The following is a 20,062-nucleotide window of genomic DNA, read 5'->3' as shown; positions in this document are numbered from 1 at the left end:
ACGAGAACTCAGCCTGGCAAAGGCGAGGAAAATGGGCAAGGATGCTGGCTTCAGGCCCATCAGTGCCAGCTCAAGGAGTCCCTTCAGAGTAAGGTTTTGTGGTGAGTGTTCCCTGGCTTTCCAGCTTGGGATCACATGACCTCTTAGTTTGAAAGGCCATGCATTCTCTAATTCTTTGTATCATTTTCCTTCCTATCAAGATAACCGTGGATGCGGTGGTTCACGGCCTGGATAGTAGAACCACATGGTACAGGCCAAAAGCCCTGCTCCACCACGTACCAGCAGCAGGACCTGAATGAACTTGGTAGGTCCACAACTGTTGTCTAAATGTGTTGTGAAGTCTAAACACCACGGTGATGGGATAACAGTAACTGGCATTGTTAACACTCACAACAACAGATGTTATCATTATCAGCATCACAGAAAAATACATTTTCTGGTAGCCTCCAGTTTCTTGGCAGGAGACCCAGATCCGGCAGGCTCTCTTTGAACTTCTAATCTCTAAAGGGGACCCCATCCAAAGGCAGAATGGGAGACTGAGTGGTGCCTTCTGTGTTCTTCATACATTTACCAAGCTGTTGTCTTGCTAACTATTAGCCTCAAATTATTTCTCATTTATATTAAGGAAATATTATTCTTGAAAAACTGCATTTATAAAGAAGGTTGTGAAATAAAAATATAATTTATATCATTTAATCAAAAGATATTTAATTTTTCTTCTTTGTGACCTAAATAATGTGACTTAAATTATTTTAGTGTAAATTTTCACTTTCAGAAGGACCAATACTATTATTCACTGATAAGTGGACTTCAGGATTTTTGAGGATGACCATGTAATTACAACTCCCAACTTTGTAGTCTGGCGGCTTCTAACACTAACAGTTCAACGGATGTGGGGGTCAGACCCTGGGCATAAGATCCTGAAGCACACAGAGCATCTGTGCAGCACAACTGGGTGAAGAACCAGCGTTTCCCTTCTCAGAGGAGACAACCCCTGACAATTCCAGGTCTAACAGTGCCCTGAGCTGGAGGGACATGCCAAGGAGGTCTTCACTGAGCACCCTTCTGTGCAGACCCACACCTCTCAGACCTCATTTAGAAGTGGGGAGAACTCACCACTGTGCAATCATTCAGGATGAAGGCAAACAGCACTCTAAACATTTCAAAGGGTGTAGTTCATGACAAGACACATGAAGTGAGCTGGGGGAGGAGGAGTTCTCCAATCAAAGCCCCCCAAACCATGGCCATATCCTCTCCAAGAGGCACTGAGCACATTAGCATCTTAAAGGTTCTGAGAGATTCCTTAATAAGAATGGTTAATAATAATTCTTGCTGAGCTTTTAAAAAAATCCATCATTTTTACAATGTAATAGACCAAAGAACCCTTCTGTGTATTATCTATTGACGCTGTAGAAATCACGTATAGTGGTTAAGGGCCCTGAAGTCAGACAAACTGGATTAAAATCTTTCTTCTGACACTTAATATTATCTGACTTTGCACCAGTTATGTAGCTTCTCTGCACCTCACTCCCTTCTCTGTAAAATGGGAACGATAACCCTGCCTATCATGCTATGGATCTTCTGCACCATGGATCAGGTAACCACTTTCCAATGACCTTGCACAGAACTTAGAACCTGAGTATTTGGTAAGTTTCAGCCTTAATGATAGTTGTTGTTGTTGCTGTTATGTAGGGTTCATTACCCGATGATACACTTTTCCTTAACCAATTGGAGTTGCCGTGCTGTCACTTCCCAAGTCCTGCAGGCCCAGGCTCAGAGACCATGTCTTATGCAGAAGCTGGGAGACAAGGAGTGAGAGGACTGGGGTCCCATGCTGAGAGCGGGACCTACTGGACATCAATCTGGCCAGACACTGCAGCCTGGAGATCCCAGCTGCCTTCTCGACCTCCAGGCCTCAGGTCCACCCCAACACTGGCAAATGCCTTCAATTCTGCCTCCCAGACTTCTGATATCCATCAGAACCTGCACACCTCCAGTGGTAACACCTTAGCCAGTCTGGACAGACCACTCCTCTGTCCCAGCAAAACATAAAGCATGTTCATGTTTTCATGAACATGAAAACATCCCAGAAGCATGATTGAGATTTATAGTAACAATACTGAGTTGACAAGAAAAAGTGGAGTCTACTTTCATACGCTGTAATGAGGCTATGTTGACTCTAATCCACTCCAGATAGATTATCTATTTAATATTGTTGGAAGACGATGTTTACAATTTAGGAGCTATAGAATTTGGATCATCCAGAAAATTGAGAAATTTGCATTTTCAGTACACCTCTCTTCTGATGATGCCAGATAATTCTGGTTCTTTGGTACTCATATTTCTCTAATTACCTCAAAAATAACAGATTCTCTGAGGCAGATTCCCTGGAAGCTCAGGAAGCTTCAGCTTCTGATCTTCTCTAATACAGGCCTCTTACAGGCTCGGGAGGGGTTCCGGAAATTCTGTATTTATGTATTTTATATTCTTTCCCTTAAAGAGAGCTCCTGAAGTTGTATAAGCTAGCAGCTCCACAAAATTTGGATCTGCCCTAGCAAATTCATTTTAGCTGTGAATTTTCCAGGTGAGAAGAGAAAATAGTTTAACAAAGGGCAATCTAGTAACATAACAAAAAAGGCAAAACCTACAGAAAGGACTGATGTTACAGGGTAACCTCTGCAGGTGGTAAAAAATCCTGAAGGTTTTTTCGAGAGATTTTTCCTTTACCAAGCCCATTAGAAATAGATTAACAGCACTTCTGATTTTTTGATACCTTATTCTGCTCAAAGTGTTTTTACATTCACCTAATACTTTAGAGATAACTACCTAAGTTTCTTAAGTCACTGTTAAATGTTATTTCATGAGAAAAGAAATCTAATCTTGAATCAGTGAGAGTCACCTGTCTTTGCGTCTAAACCAGACGTCCACTTACACACATGTACACACATTCTCCTGGAAGCATGATGCTAAGCAACTTATATTCCTGGGAAGAGATGGTAAATAGAAAAAGTAAGAAAGAGGGACAACCAGATCCCTGAATTCTTATGCTTCTCTGCAGGCTACCAGCAGATGTGTTGTAATTCTTTCCCATCAATTTTGAAAGGTATTATTGATGACTTCACTCCCAGGAATTAAATTCAACCCTACCCAAAGAAGGGATAAACTGGACAATTGCTCTTCAGCTCTAAAAGCTCAGTACTTACCTAAAATGTATTTAAATAATTATTTTGTCCATGCAGTTTCATAATAATTAGTTCAGTAGAAAATAATTTTTCTGAAAATATAAGCCTTCCCTTAATAATTAAAAAATATTAGAAATCATACTGGAACGTATAATGTATATTGTACATCAGCTAATAATCCAGTTGTCAAGTGACCAATGGCCAGAAGAGATCACTAGAGTTCTTGGGAACCACTCAGAATTTAATATCACATTTTAATGCTCATTAATTTGTGTAATTCCAATCATATGGTATAACATTTGACTGTTTTTCTGACTTAAAAAAGAATGCACACAATTAATCAAGTCTTCTTTCTGGGCCATAGAATAATTTTGAACAGGAGATGTTAATCCTTGCTTTAAAATTAGTGTCAAAAATAGTTTTATTATGCAAATATTCGGCAAGCATATTTTCCCTTTCATAGGCATGAAAATTCACATTTGAGCCTTATAATTAAATTAACACATCAAGAGAATCATGCATGAAATTAGTGTTTCAAGATAAAAAGTGACTATATGGGCAAGACTGGTGTCATGATGTCAAAAAATTGTAGTTGAACTATAGTCTTTGAACTCCCTTAATATTGTAATGATATGGTGACTTTACATTTTAGGTATCATTTAAAAATAGCACATACCAAGGGCAACTCTAGCCGCAGATGCATCATAATTGATCCAGAAGGACACCCATGAGAGAATTGTAATTAGGATAGAGGGCATGTAGGTCTGGAGAATGAAGTATCCAATGTTTCTCTTCAACCGAAAGCTCAGTGAGAGCCGAGGGTAGGCACCTATGGTAAACAGACAGGAGTTACACTGGAGATCAGACACAGCAGACAAAGAGTTTGCTTTGACTTCCAGGGGTCAACAGCATACATTTGAAAATTCCAGAACGGAGGGGTGGTCCACAACCATGCAATCTGCCTCCGTGCACCTAATGGTACCCATCAAGAACTTGGGAGAGGAATGATTTTCAATCTATGTACGAGGTCATGACGAGGATACTCTTCTAAGGTTAAATACTCAGCTGAGAACTGTCCCTGAGAAAACTTTGGGGGAAGGCTTTAGCTTAGAACACAGAATAGTGTCAAATATCTCATTTAGTTTTCAACTAATGGTCCCCTTCTTCTCCATTGTAGATAGGGGAGATTTGGCTCAAGGCTTTACTGAGCAAAATGGTTTTTATCAGTCACCCCCTGTCAGTCCATCTAGAGCAACAGTGCACAGATGTTTGAGGCACAGACCCTGGAACACCTGGGATAGCTCAGGGACCCCCATCCGAGAGCTGGAGAGGCACAGAGGGCAGAAGTATACTCTGAGATGCTCTGCTCCAACCACAGGAAAGGCATCAAGGAGAGCTGAGGAGAAGCACCCAGTCTGCTTTCCTGTATCTGAATCCCAGTGCTAACCTCCTGATGTGCACATCCCACTTAGACAGCCTTGAACCCCACCACCACTGCCAGTGCAGAGAAAAAAGCCCACTGCTTATGCCACCTATAGCTATATATTTGCCTTTTCTGTTTGATTTTGTTTTTCTTGGAGCAAGGCAAGTGTGGCTTCCATTTCCTCCTGTCCATTTCAATAGCCCACTTTATCAGTTTCAAACTTCTCAGCTCTTAATTTTCTGGACTCAATTGAGGTCGCTGTAAGGTCAACCTTCTCTAATCATCAACTTCCTTGCCTCCTCCCCTCCTGCCTTCACTCATGGGTGGTGCTCTGTTCCTGAAATTCTTCCACCCAAAGCTTCAGGAGGCCTCACTTTTCTTGTCTTCCTCCTACTCCAAGCCTGACAGGCTCCTGTTCTCCTCCTGCCTCAAAGTATATGCATTTTCCTGACTTTACTCCACATCCCTTTCTGGTTTTATCCCTATATTCTATACCTTTTCCAGTCTGATTCATTCGTATGACTGTTTGTTCTACGTAGTAGATGAAAGACTTTAACCTCTAGGCTCTTACTTTAGCATCAACCACATTTTCAGCCAAATTATATAAAGGAGAAAAGAAATCGCCTAATGGACCCAGCATTTAAAAGCTGACAATCTGGAAATTTCCTCCAATCTTTTATGTGCCTGTGTGTGTATAGTTTCTTTTATATAACTCTGATCAAATGCATATATTGTATTGTCACCATAGCATAAACACTTTCATCCTTATTACAAATTACTTATAAATACAATTTTAAAGTTCTCCTAATTTTCCATCAAATACATACACATGCATTCTATAGTTTATAAATACATTTTCCTGACTGCAATAAATTTAGGGTACTTCCATTTTTACAAAACGTAAGTAATATTCTTAGGGATACCTTTGAGCAGAGTCCTTTCATTATGTTTAAACTTACTGCCTTAGGATGAATGTGCCAAAAGAGGAATTGCTAAGCCAAGGTTGAAGGCTTTTGACACATATTCCCAAATTACTTTGCAAAAGAACCACACAAGCATACATGCCACTATGAGTACTTTATAGAAGTGCCTATCTCATTTTGTAAACATAACAATATTGCATAATATTTCTTTTCTTTTCTTTTTTTTTTTTTTTTTTTTTTTTTTTTTTTGTGGTACGCGGGCCTCTCACTGTTGTGGTCTTTCCCGTTGCGGAGCACAGGATCCGTACATGCAGGCTCAGTGGCCATGGCTTACGGGCTTAGCCGCTCCGCGGCATGTGGGATCTTCCCGGGCCGGGGCATGAACCCGTGTCCCCTGCATCGGCAGGCGGACTCTCAACCACTGTGCTACCAGGGAAGCCCCATAATATTTCTTAAAAATAACTTTTGTTAATTTCCTTGGGAAAAGTTGTCCTTTCAATCACTTTCTTTAATTGATCACTTCCTAAATGTTTGTTTTACCCCTGATTTTCACTTTATAAATAATCTAATTACACTATTCATTCATCTTTCCATTTTTTGTTCCTCTTACTGTTTTTACCTATTCATTAAAGTTCTTTTAATACTAATACTTGCTTGTATCCTCTGCAAGCATTTTCCCAGTTATTTGTTTAAAAACCTGAATAGGGTAAAGTGGGGGACATATAAAAACAAGTTTTTTATGTAGTTGAGTCTATCCATTTTATTTTTTTCCCTGTGATTTTTAAAACCTGTTTTTAGGTTTAGATAAGTTCACAATAGAGAGCTAACCACAAACTTATTTTGAGGTTTGGCAATTTGATATGAAGTGAACATGCATGTTGTTGGTTTTTGTTCCACAAACAACTAACCAAGTTTTCCAACACCTCTATGAAATAAAGCTTCTGCTGACATAGATTTGATATACTCTGTTGTTTTATAGTACATTCCATGTCTATGGACATGGACATGGACATGTCCATAGACATGATGTGCCCATGAACCAAGTCAGAGCCCTACCTGGGCTTTAACACCTCTGGGTCCCCGGACCCATATGTTTCACAAGCACAGTCATCCCGTGTTCAACAACTTCTAAGGCTTCACATAAAGGTTAAAACAGTCATCTGGGAATTTTAGCTTCCCCAAAATGTTTTCCCAATTTAACATTAGTTTTATTTTCCACCATGTCTCTGCATTAAACATAACATTTTCTAGCCAAGAAGTATCGTCATTGCCTCAAAATAATTGTTCATATTTCTTGCCTCTGCTGATTGACACCCACTGTTCTCCCTTTAAGAAATGTCTTCTTTTAACCATACTTCAAGGCCTTGGTCAAATGCCACATCTTCCATAAATCCTTTCTTTCTCTTCCCTCCAAGTGTAAGTAATTACCCTCTTATTTTCTTTCCTCTTTAAAGTTATAATTATTAATATTTACCAAGGTAAGATCTTCCTTAGTAAGCTGTACATACCCCTAGGCAGAGTTTGTGAGGTACTGTATTTTTCACATACTGTCATGCCTAGCTAAACGTCTAAACCATCTCTGTCTATTAATAAATGCATCTGTGTACTGAGAAAAAGAAAACAGGCATATTTGGTTTATTTATGTGACTCTTTAGCAAGTTTAATACTCAAAACAGTCAGTAACTCTATTAAATATTAGTTTGAAATCCCATAGCAACTTCAACATTTTTTAAAATAAATTTATTTTATTTATTTATCTATTTATTTTGGCTGTGTTGGGTCTTTGTTCCTGTGCACGGGCTTTCTCTAGTTGCGGTGAGTGGGGGCTACTCTTTGCTGCAGTGTGCGGGCTTCTCATTGCAGTGGCTTCTCTTGTTGTGAAGCACGGTCTCCAGGCACACGGGCTTCAGTAGCTGTGGCACATGGGCTCAGTAGTTGTGGCACATGGGCCCTAGAGCACAGGCTCAGTAGTTGTGGCGCACGGGCTTAGATGCTCCTTGGCATGTGGGATCTTCCCGGACCAGGGCTTGAACCCGTGTCCCCTGCATTGGCAGGCAGATTCTTAACCACTGCACCACCAGGGAAGCCCACAACTTCAACATTTTTACTGAAGTAACTTCAAAATCAGATCTTAGTTTGCAGTTTCTTGGCAATCTTATGCCTTTACTTGTCATTTGCTATTCTATGCTCCAAATATTTGTCACTATATCCACTCTACTTGGAATTGTTTGATTCCATCAGGATAGACTGGCTCATGTTGTAGTAGCAAAAGACCCCTCAAATCTCAGTAGCTTTACAACAAAGATTTCTTTTTCTTTCTTGTGCTCCATAGCCACTTAGCTTCCTCTATCTGGAAGACAGCTGGACACTGTGGAAGAGGTGCCACACATACTTCCCGTCACATTTCATTGTCCAGAGCAAGTCTCACTGTCAATCTTTATGTCCCTGGAGTAGGACAGTTCAGTCCTCTCCCAGGGAAGTGCAACAAATATTTTTTGAATGATAATGCAATCTACCATATTCCCCAACTTTCCATTTTCTGAGTCAACTTTCTTAACTTTTTCCAAAATGCATCTTCTTTAGGGAAACTGTTCCCTACAAGGCAAATATTGATACTTATGCAATGAAGTACAACTGATACTCTTTTGAGAATACTTGCCCCAGGCAACATGGGGACCAATGATACAATTGCATAGTGAAACACTTGGAAGGTCATTAGTGACCCTGAGAAAGGGAATATTACTCAGATTTCAAAACTATGTATTCACCAAGGTACTCATTAACACAGAACATAGAATTAAGAAAGTATACTATTTTCTTATGTATTCTTTTAGTTAAATACATTCTATTTCTTAAATGTGAAATATACCTTCAAATCAACAAAATTTTTAGGCATTCACCATGTGCCGCCCCCCCAATCCCAATCTCCTAATCCCACAGGTGGGAATGTTAATGGAGGAAAAACAAAGATGAATAAGAGGATAGTCTATGCTCTCAACTAGCTTCTAATCTGTCAGAGAGACTCATACAGAACTGGCCTCTGTAAACCGCAGGTAAGGGCTACCCTGGATATTCTAGGGCACAAGTTTAAGAAAGGTTTCACAGTATCTAAACTGAGATACTACTGGTTGAATAAGAGTCTTTACAGGCAGAGAAGCAGAATAGCCTTCAAGGTAGAAGATCCACCAGGGCCAAATGAAGAAAAGCCTTTCAAGATACCATGAGACAGAGACCTCAGAATGTTAATAAACACAAGAATCTTCAGAGGTGTCAAGACCCATTCTTCTAGGCAAAGACTTTTGCCATTTGGTGTGCATCTTCAAGAACACATAGAGTCTTTGTGTAGCTCTGTTAGATAAAGTCCTGACACTGGTACAACCGATGTCCTGATGTATCCTATATCTATGGAGAAACTCCTCAAATGATCATAATAAGTGGCTTTAAAGTTCAGAAGTAGTGAGTCAGCTGCACCAAGACATAACCTTCAAAAGAGCAATAGAAGCTTACAAATTACAACACAAAGGCCCAGAAGCCCTAAAGTCTGTGTGCCAATGCAGATGTGGTCAGGTCCACAAGTAGATGCTGAGTAAAAAGACAAAGGTACAGTCCCTAAATACAAGTTCATTGTTCTGGTTCGGGGCTTCCTTGGTAAAACTATCTATCGAAGATGCTGATCTCAACCCTTTCTCCCCAGATGCATTAAAAGTTGAGGCCAGAAACAAGGCTCTGGATCTCTCATCCAGCCTCAATTAATAGCACTTTCTAAGGCATTAATATTGTTGAAGAACTCATAAAAATGTGGATGCAGAGTATCATGTCACCTTTGCGGAGTGATAAGAGCCACTCAAATGTATCTATAAAGTAACAAGCTGATACTTTAGCAACTGTAGCAGAGCTGGCCTATGTACATATACCTGTCCCCCTCCAAGGCGGCCACCGTGGGGGCTCTGTCACAATGGCCTAGGAAGCTTTGTGAGCTTGGTGCTGTTCTTGGGGTCTTTATGACACTGTCTCATTTAATATCTACCTTTTTTACTTTAATTTAAAAGTTCAGAATGGTGTTCCTAACTTTCTCACCTGCATTGCTAGTCACCTTAACTAATATATGTTCAAAAATTCCATAAAGGAAAGGAGATATATGAAATAGGAAAGAGAGAAAGAGGAAAAACAAAACTTTTTCAAAGACTGTCTCAACCAGGCAATGATTCTCTTTCTGATCCTCCACAGTAAAGCCAGAATGTTCTATCCTATGACTCTGAAGCAAAGACCAGGGGCATCTGAGTGATCCAGTTTCAGGCTCAGGGTTTATTTGGGATATTCCTTTAGGAAGCTGGCTACCCTCTCAGACCCTTAGTTTCCTTGTGTGTAAAATTACGGCAAGAATATCACACGTGAAAAAAGAAAAAATATACATCATACTCCATTGATTATAAACTATTATTCTGCAAAGGAAACCATCAAGAAAATGAAAATACAGTCCACAGAAAGGGAGAAAATATTTGCAAATCATGTATCTGATGAAGAACTTATATCTAGAATATATAAAGAAGGTTTACAAAAAATACAAACAGCCCAATTTAAAAATGGGCAAAGGACTTGAATAGATATTTCTCCAAAGAAGAAATTTACAGTGTCTAGTAAGTACATAAAAGATGCTCAGCATCTTACTCATTAAGGGAATGCAAGTCAAAAACACAATGAGATGCCATTTCATACTATTAGGATGACTACAATAAAAAAGAGAGACAATAACACATGTTGGTAAGGATGTGGATAAATTAGAACCCTCATGATTGCTTATAGAACTTAAATGGTACAGCCACTTTAAAAAACAGTTTGGCAGTTCCTCAAAAGCTTAAACATAGTTATCATATGACCCAGCAGTTGCAATCCTAAGTACATATGTAATGCAAATGACAACTTATGTCCACAGAAAAACATGTGCATGAATGTTCATAGCAGCTTTATTCCTGATGATCAAAAGGTGGAAACAGCCCAACATTCATCAACTTTATGTATGGTTAAACAAAAAATGATATAGTCATACAATGGAATATTATTCAGCAAAAAAAAGGAATGAAGTATCAGTAAATGCCACAACAAGGATGAACCTTGAAAACATCATGCTGAGTGAAAGAAGCCAGACATATAAGACCATATATAGTGTATGATTACATTCACATGAAATGTACAGGATAGGCAAAACCATAGAAACAGAAATTAGATTAGTGGTTACCCAGGGTTAGGGTTGGCAGATTGGGGGAAATGGGGAGTGACTGCTAATGAGTACAGGGTTTCTGGGGTGATTAAAATATTTGGAAATTGATTGTGGTCATGATTACAAAACTCTGTAAATACACTAAAAACAATTGAATTATATACTTTAAATGCTTAAATTTTATGGTATGTAAATTACATTTTAATAACTCTGTCATAAGAAGAAGAATACCTACTATGTGTACTTTACTGGAAATTAAATGGCTTAATTCATTCATATCAAGTACCAAACATACTATCTGGCTGCAAATACACACTCAATAAAAGCAAGTTCCTTCTTCCTTTCCTTTCTCTCCTCTGTGGTGACTTCTGTGCTCAAGATTCTGTAATCTAAGCATTTTTACCACTGAGCATATTTTAAAAATTGTGTGTAAGTCTTAAAAGCAATTCCAAAAGATGAAGATAGACGAGAGTTAGTTTTGCAAAGGAGATGTGGGACAATGAATTTCTGAGGAAATCTGGCTTCTGTAGTGAGACATTTTTCATAGGTCAGGAGCCCTTAAAGGAAAATGATTTCATAGCAATAAGATGAGATAGTTAAGCTCTCCTTTGGCACTAAGAGAGTAAGTTTGCTCTAGTTCTGCCATTTTGCACTGAGAGATTAGTAGTATTTGGCTAGTAAGCACAGGTGACTTGTCTCTAAGTATCCTTCTAAAAACAGTCGATGGGGAAAAAAGAATGGGAATTTGTCTCTGGAATTTAAAAGACAATGAGATATAGATGATAATTCCTTCTTCTAACCTTTCATATAATATTGGCTCTAGACCAATAGTAGATGCTATTTAGAGACCCAATGAGCAATAATTTGATCACAGGGCTTTACTTTAGGAAAAAACTAAAGCACAGAGTTCACGAATGGACTCTAGAGAAAATTAAGTGAATGCTTTAAGGGTGTGACATGCAGACTTTTAAAAATTTTGTAATTTGTTTCATAATCATAATTGAAAAGCAAAATAGTATTTTGAAAGTTGATTTTTGAAGAATAGAAAATTCAGGTATCTTAACAGAAATGTATCATCATCATTTATTTTTAGATTCTTTTCTTTTTCTTTCTTCTAATCTTGACAGAAGTATTTTGAAATGAAGTCAGAATGTATCAGTCCAAATGTACCCCAGAAAAAAAGGAGAGAAATAAAAACATCACATAATTAAAGAGGCATATTAAGTAACTTGTTCCCCACGAATTTATCAAAAATCTCAGTCTTTTGGCTCAAAGAAAATGAAAAGGTTAGGAATAAATTTCAGATTTGGCAAAAACCATATATACCAAAGTTTGTGGGTCAGCAGAAGTACATTCAAGACAAGTACAAAAGCTGAAGTCCCAATGAAGTGATCCCGTGTCCAGAGTGATATTTAAAGGGCTCTTTGATTGTTAGCTGGATATGCTTGTTGAAATAAATTTAACACAGTATTTCTTTTAACCTAATCCTCTTACTATCTGCCATTGAAGTGCTTTACTCATATTTTCACAGCTTTGTATTGCTGCAACCAAGGACCCAGATCTCCTGACTTTGAGCTTTACAGCACTTTCCTCAGTAGTACACTATTATGGATAAGTGTTTCCTCTCTATAATGTTATCAGAAAAATACAGAATTAAATAATTTATATTTACTGAACTGTGATTATAAAAAATGTATCCCAAATTTTCTTCTTTTTTACTCTCATGTAATTAATAGTCCAAGCTAAATAGGAATTAAATATTGAAACAACTGTAAATTTTTCTGAAAAAATAAAGAGGAATGAAAAATAAGCTATGGTGTTTGAGTATTGTGGAATAGGTAACCCTTCTATTGGAAACAACTGGGAAAAATGGACAAAACTTAAATACATCTCCTTAGAGGCACTGGAGCGATAACAAGCCAGTAAGAATCTGGGCTAAGGTTTGGGAGGAAAAGTAAACTGGGAGAGGTGAGCTCCACATTTCAGATAGCTATAGTTTCTATAACAGAAAGATGAGAAGCTAAGTAGAACATCTGACAGACTCATGGAACAAAGGGAGCAAAAACTGGAGATAGACACCATCAAATAGGGATTCCAAAGAGCTCTGTCCAAGATGTAAAGATAAATCACAAGGATTCAAGCATGCACAAGGAATGAATCTGAACTCAGCATTACCCAAATCCCAGAAAGTAAATGAAGCTTGTTCTGGATTGCTAATGCCTCTAGATGCCTGATAGAGGCAAGCATAAATTCTCTCTGAAGAAAGAAAACATCATATCATAGATTTTGAATTACATCTATAATTTTCCCATGTACAATACTAGCAGATTAGACACAGATGAAGAAAGAACTGTTGAACTGAAAGATAAACCAGAAGAAAATTTCCAGAGTGAAGCATGAAGAGAAAATAAAAAATTCAGAAAGCAAGGCGAAGATATAGTGACAAGATAGAAGATATAGTAACAAGATCCAATGTTGGAATTGTCAGAATTGAAATTGTAACCCTCGAAGGAGAAAAGCAGAGAGAAAATGGAGGAAAAGCAATGGTGGCTAACAGAGCTCTAAAACTGCTGAAAGACCTCAAGCCAAAGATTCAAGAAGATCTACAAACTCCAAGAAGAATAATTAGAGAGAAAATTATATCTTGGTACATCGTAAGTGCCAGTGAAATCAAAACAAAGAGAAAAATTATAAAAGGATCTGGAGGGGGAGGAAAAACAGATTAATTTGAAAGTAGCACCAATTAGACCAACAGCTGTCTTCTCAATGGAAACAATGGACACCAGGGAAAATGAAGTCATATCTTCAAATGGAAAAAGAAAAAATGCCAGCCTATCTTTCTGTAACCAGCAAATTTATCCTATAAGAATAAATATGATATAAAGTCATACACAGGTTGTTTTTTTTTTTTTAAAAAAAAAAAACCCTATAAGAAATTTGACCAGATGGCTCATACTAAAGAAAATATTTAAAAAATATTCTTCTTTAGGCAGAAGGAAACATTCACAGATAGACTTGGTGGTAAAGGAAAGAATGAATAACAAAGAAGAGAGGATTATTTATAATTACATCTAAGTGAAAATTTCCTGCATCTAATAACAATAATAATACGGTACAGGGTTTAAAATATATATAAAATTATAAGACATAATGACAATAGCATATATAAGTCAGAATGAGGAAATATGGAATCCAAATGTACAAAGGCCCCTCCAGTGCTCAGGAATAGGTAAAAATACCATCTCAGATAAATTAATAGAGGTAATAAAACTTTAGCAAGGTTGTTCAATACAAAATCATTGTGTTCTTATATACCAGCAACAAATAAGAAATTATGTTAAGAAAATTTTACCATCTATAATATCAGAAAATATCAAACATATAGAAAAGTTTAACAAAGATGTACAAGTTTTCTACACAGAAAACTCTAAATGTTATTGAGACAAATTAAAGAGACCAAAATGAGAGATAAAATATATACAGATCGAAAGAATTATAACAAGGTCACTTTTCACTAAATTAACTAATACATTCCCAATAAAAAGCCAAACCATTTTTTAAATGAAAATTAATGATCTGATTATAAAAGTTTTATGGAAATGTAAAGGGCTAAAAATAATCATCAATAGTAAATAAAAAGAAAGGGAAGGAAGGATCTGCTCTACTTAAAAGCTACAGCAATCCACACAGTGAGGGAAGTGTACAAAGATGGATAAATAAACCCATGGCACAGAATACAAAGTCAAAAACAGATCGATGCACATACAAACAATTTACGACAAAGGTGTTGCTGCAAGCGCAATGATGCTGTGGAAGATAATGAAACTTTCACACCTTTCACCAAAAAATGAATTCCAGGTGGACTGTAGTTCTCAGTGTAAAAAGTACATTTTTGTAACACATTATACCTGTATAAGTTTGCATCCAGAATTTATAAATAACTCCAATAAATTATTGACAGGAAATTCACACAAAAAGACTTGCATAGGTAATTCACAAAAGAGGATCTCCAAAGAGCCATTAGGGAAAGGTGCTCAGTCCCACTAGCACTCAGAGGAATGGAAGTTAAAACCACAAGACATCACCCAACATCCGACAGGTGACTTCCATGTGAAATATTAGCAAGGTCGTTGTGGGGTGAAAGGAACACTCAGGCATTACTGCTATGAATGTAAGTTAGTAAAACCACTTTGGAAAACAGGTTGGCATAATCATTAAGCTTGAACATTCACAGTTACACTTTTAAGCATATTCTCAACATTTATGTGAGCATTTATTCACAAGAAAACAAGTACAAGAATGTTCACAGTGGCATTACTCATAAATCTCCACCTGCAGTAGACTGGAAAAATAAATTGTGGTGTATTTACACAGTAGTATAGCAAGGAAAATAAATGAACCATAGCGATACTGATGGATTTCACAAACATAATGTTCAATTAAAGAAGGTAGTCACAAAATAAGTTAAACTCTACTATCCCATTCAATAAAGTTCAAAAATACAAAATTAACTATACTGTAACAAGATAGTGGTTTCCTTTGAGAAGGAGGGATGTAAAGAAATTAGGAGGGGTCATAGTGTATATCTTGGGAGTGCCCACAGCATTCTACTTTTTGACCTGATTTTCCTTTTTTACACGATTTTCATTTTCTGATAATTCACTTAGTACTATATTTATATTTTAAATATTTTTCTGTATGTACACATACAGAAAAGTTATAAAGATTATCCTTAAAGTCATAAAAATCTATAAGTCTTTGTATTAAAAATAAAGCATGAGAAAAATTCTAAACCTTTCTAGGAGTGTCTTGCTTTAATTAATTACATTCTTTTAGAAGGTCCACCAACTTCTGTTTGACAATTTACGTAAAATTTTCACATATTTCTTAATGAATTGAGATCTGTTTGCTTTAAGGTCATTCAACTTGATATTTCTGGCACATCCCAAGTACTTCAGCAACACATGTATATTTATTATGTTTAACTAAGTAGAAATTAGATAAAAGAATGAAAATATTTCCTTTATTGAGATTCTGCTTGAGTCACTGGCTTAATTTCAGTAAGCAGAAAATAATGATATAATACTTGCTTTGCTAAGTTTTTTTGAAAGACGTTTTCAAACCCCAACATTTAAATAATTATGGCTTGCCTATCTAGAACAGGTTTAAAAGCTAAGTTCAGTAAAAATTTCTTACACAATTCCCAAAGCTTGTATAGAAGGACAATATCTTTTCAGGTTTTAATCAAAAGATTTCAAAGACTAATCTCAACTTGCACTTATTTTTAAAAATACATTTTCAGTATTTTCTGAAATTCAACCATAAACCACTAATGAGTCATAGAGAACTAGATCACACTTTAAAGTAGAAATCTGTGAACTGCAGTAAAAACATACTTTATTTCTAGGGTTAAAGCAGAAATGAAACATCAGGTAATCTCACATCTAGGTGACAGCAAGCTGCTCCCTTCTTTCATTATTTCTCTTTAATCTGGTCTCCCTTTTCCTTCTTGGAAAGACTTCCCCATGCATGCCTTCAGGTTTGGCTTAATTCTATAGACTGTAGGTGCTAAAGAATGATCTGAGTATTCACTTTATAAACTCTTTCCTTAAAAAATATAGCTCTGAATCAAGAAGGAATATTGCTAATAGATTCAGGACTTTCCAAGAAATCCAGTGGATTTAAATAGTCAATGATATACCACGGATCTAATGAAAGATTTCTTTTTTCTCTTCTCTGTTTGACTTTCAAGCAGAATCTGTAATCGGGGTTTTGGTATTTTGTGGGAATCCTGAACATATGGTTATGAACAAATGAATTAATTCAGAAGATTTTAAATGAACGCCAGATATATAAGAGAGTGAGAGTAATAACATATGACAATTGATAGAGGAATGATACAGTCAGACTGTGACTCGAAGCTTTTCAAAGGAAAAGGATAATTGGCAGAGATGCTCAAGGAAGGCCAATCAGAGATGTTGGTGTTTCAACTGTCCACTGATGAATGTACTGGATATGAATAGAAAAAAGAGGAAGAGAATACATCAAATGTGGGCTGTAATAGGAGCAAAAGTCTTTAGGCAGCATGCAGGAGTGAGTGGAGGAGAGAAGAGATGAATGCAGCAACTAAAACAAAGCTTTGTGTTGGGGATGTTTATGAGCTAAACTGAAGAGGAGAGGTTAGAGCTAGATGTGGATCCATGGTGAAGGAGACTGGATTCCTTGCTGCTGCAGGCAAAGGCAAGTCATCACAGGTTCTGGAGCTGAAAAGTGGCTTCATGAAAACAGTGTTGCATGACCACTATTTACAATAGCCAAGACATGGAAGCAACCTAAATGTCCATCTGTCCACAGATGAATGGATCAAGAAGACATGGTAATCTATCTATCTATCTATATCTATCTATAGATATCTATCTATATATATATATCTACGCACACACACACACACACACACACACACACACACACTGGAATATTACTCAGCCATAAAGAAGAATGAAATAATGCCATTTTCAGCAACCTAGACCTAGAGATTATCATACTAAATGAAGTCAGACAGAGAAAGGCAAACACCATATGGTATCACTTACATGTGGTATCTACAATATGATACAAGTGAACTTATTTACAAAACAGAAATAGACTTACAGACATAGAAAACACACTATGGTTACTAAAGTGGAAAGGGGGTAAGGGAGGGACTAATTAGGAGTCTGGGATTAACAGATACACACTACTACATACAGTCCTACTGTATAGCACAGGGAACTATATTCAATATCCTGTAATGAGCCATAATGGAAAAAAATATGAAAAAGTATAAATATATAACTGAATCACTTTGCTGTACACCAGAAACTAACACAACATAGTAAATCAACTATATGTCAATAAAAAAACAAACAATGTTGCATGGCTACTAATTTGCCAGCAAAATGAAGGATGGACTGGAAGGCAGAGGCACATTTCTTGCCATGAAGGATTTCTGGACATTGGATGAATCAATTCTAGGTCTCTGGATTAAGAATTTGGAGGTCTCCAATCCCGACATCCATTTTAGAAACTTGCATAAAAGCACTGCTCATCAAGAATGTACAGCTCATAGGGACTTCCCTGGTGGCACAGTTGTTAAGAATCCACCTGCCAATGCAGGGCACACAGGTTTGAGTCCTGCTCTGGGAAGATCCCACATGCCGTGGCACAACTAAGCCCATGCACCACAACTACTGAGCCTGCGCTCTAGAGCCCGCGTGCCTAGAGCCTGTGCTCCGCAACAAGAGAAGCCACTGCAATGAGAAGCCCATGCACTGCAACGAAAATAGCCCCCCACTGGCTGCAACTAGAGAAAGCCTGCGTGTAGCAACAAAGACCCAACGCAACCAAAAATAAATAAATAAATTAATTAATTAAATTAAAAAAAAAAGAATGTACAGCCCATTAATAATGGAAAGTAAGGGAAGGAATCACACAGATGCCGTGGACAGGCACAGCAGACATTGTTTGTCATCCCAACAGCTACACGCTGTGTAACAACCCTTATAACATTAATATATAAAAGTATGGAAAATAATCATTTAAATAAAGCTTAAAAATATTAGTTTTTAAAAATCTTTGTCAAAAAATATATCAGGGTTTCCTATTTGTCAGGAACCTTGTGGATTAATTTCTGTCCTTTCTAGCTTTACTGTGTAAATTTGGTCAAATCATTATCATTCTTGAACATCAGTTTTCCTATACTTTAACTTGGGCTAATTTGTTTGTTAAGTACCAGTCTCCCAGGGACATTAGTGAAAAATCTCGAACACAAGGTGCTATGAATTATAATGTAGCATGCCATTGTTATTGTTAGAAATAACAGTGAGTAATAAAGTTTTACTTCATTTTCTTTTGAGTTGTAAGGGGATCGAAATATTTTTTCCAAAACCTATTTGCTGAGTCATGGCAGAAATGGAATAATTATTGTTGAGGTGAACTAACTCAGTTATTTCTTTAAAATGCACTCATGGAACAAAGCTCCCTCCTTCTGGGCAAAGGCATACTTAATTTCCTCCCCAGGTACAAAGAGGTTTTATGTGGATTTTTCTTTTTAAAACATCATATTTTAGTACATTAAATATTTGAACATATAATGTTATTAATTTATATAGTATCTCTTCTGCAGAAACAATTCATTTGATTAGGGTTGAATACATACTTAGTAATGACAGTCAAACTTCCTCTTGTAATTCAACAACCATGCAGTTTTCAAACTGTTGAGTGGGCTAGATGCTGGGATATGTATTAGGGATACAAATATGAACCCCAAACAAGCCCTATTCTTAAGAAACCCTCAGACAAGCAATTAGGAGTCAGTTACATCATGCTCAATAATCCAGGAGAATAATGTCATACATTTTCTAATATTTAAAGCTCTGGGCAGCCACTGGAGTGTCTATTCTCAGAGTCCTCAAAATATGTCTCACTCCTGGACCCACGCAATTTAATTAATGAAAGCTAATCAGTGCTCACCCTATTCTAGGCTCTTTATTTATACTAACTCATGTAATCCTCTACAATCCTACCAAATAGATATTATCAATGTCCTCTTTTTCTCAGAGAGATCATCATGGGTCACCCTGCTAGAAGGTTCCAGAGTCTGGACTTAAGCTCTGGCAGTTCTGGCTCCAGGGTCTGAGTCTTTAAACCTTGTACATACTGTTTCTTGAACTCGAGCTCTCTCTTACTGTGGTTCAATTCCTGCTAAACACCCCACTAGGTAAGAGGCTACCTGATGTCATCCGGGGCACACTGCTGAATGCTTGCAGGCTGTGAACAGTCCCACTGGACCAGACACTCCCTGTTCCCTCTCTGACCCAGGGTTCAGCCCCATGCCTAGTTCATGCCAGCCATTGAGTGAATATTCACGACTCCTTTTGTATGTATTCCCTGCCCTGCAGCCTGCAACCTCATGTTACCCAGGAGGTGGATTAGGACTCTACACCTTGGGAAACCACAGCAAGACGCCATTCACAAGGTCCTCAAAGAGGCAGGACAAGGGAGAGGTGGGCCAGCCACAGAATTTCGCTTGCATGACCCTGAGAAGGAGCATCTCCAGAAACCTCCAGAGTGTTGTGTCTTTCCTAATCCCCTTTCTGAGAATTCTCTTTCAGGCTACAGAATCCTTCAGTCCAGTTTACTGATTGAAATCTCATTAATTCAGAACACTTGTGTAAAGGAAAATAAATTAGTATAATATTTAATTTTGAAATAGTTTTGTAACAATGTGGCTTATGACCTTTTTACATAAGTAAGCAAATTAGAATAATTTTAAAGC

General features: G+C 37.3%; 1 protein-coding gene across 2 annotated transcripts in view; it reads right to left on the bottom strand.

Annotated features, from left to right (window-relative positions):
• GABRB3 (gamma-aminobutyric acid type A receptor subunit beta3) overlaps positions 1-20,062 on the bottom strand; it is a 233,224-nt gene that overhangs the window by 12,244 nt on the left and 200,918 nt on the right. For both annotated transcript variants that reach the window (XM_024741782.1, XM_024741780.1), the window contains exon 7: positions 3,859-4,011. In XM_024741782.1, coding sequence (XP_024597550.1) covers positions 3,859-4,011 — 153 coding nt within the window. The remainder of the gene's footprint in view (positions 1-3,858; positions 4,012-20,062) is intronic.

Source organism: Neophocaena asiaeorientalis, unplaced genomic scaffold, assembly GCF_003031525.2.
Source record: "Neophocaena asiaeorientalis asiaeorientalis breed wild unplaced genomic scaffold, Neophocaena_asiaeorientalis_V1.1 scaffold655, whole genome shotgun sequence".
NCBI lineage: Eukaryota > Metazoa > Chordata > Mammalia > Artiodactyla > Phocoenidae > Neophocaena > Neophocaena asiaeorientalis.
The sequence above is the reverse complement of the archived record's forward strand: the minus strand, read 5'-3'. Positions and strand labels throughout refer to the sequence as shown.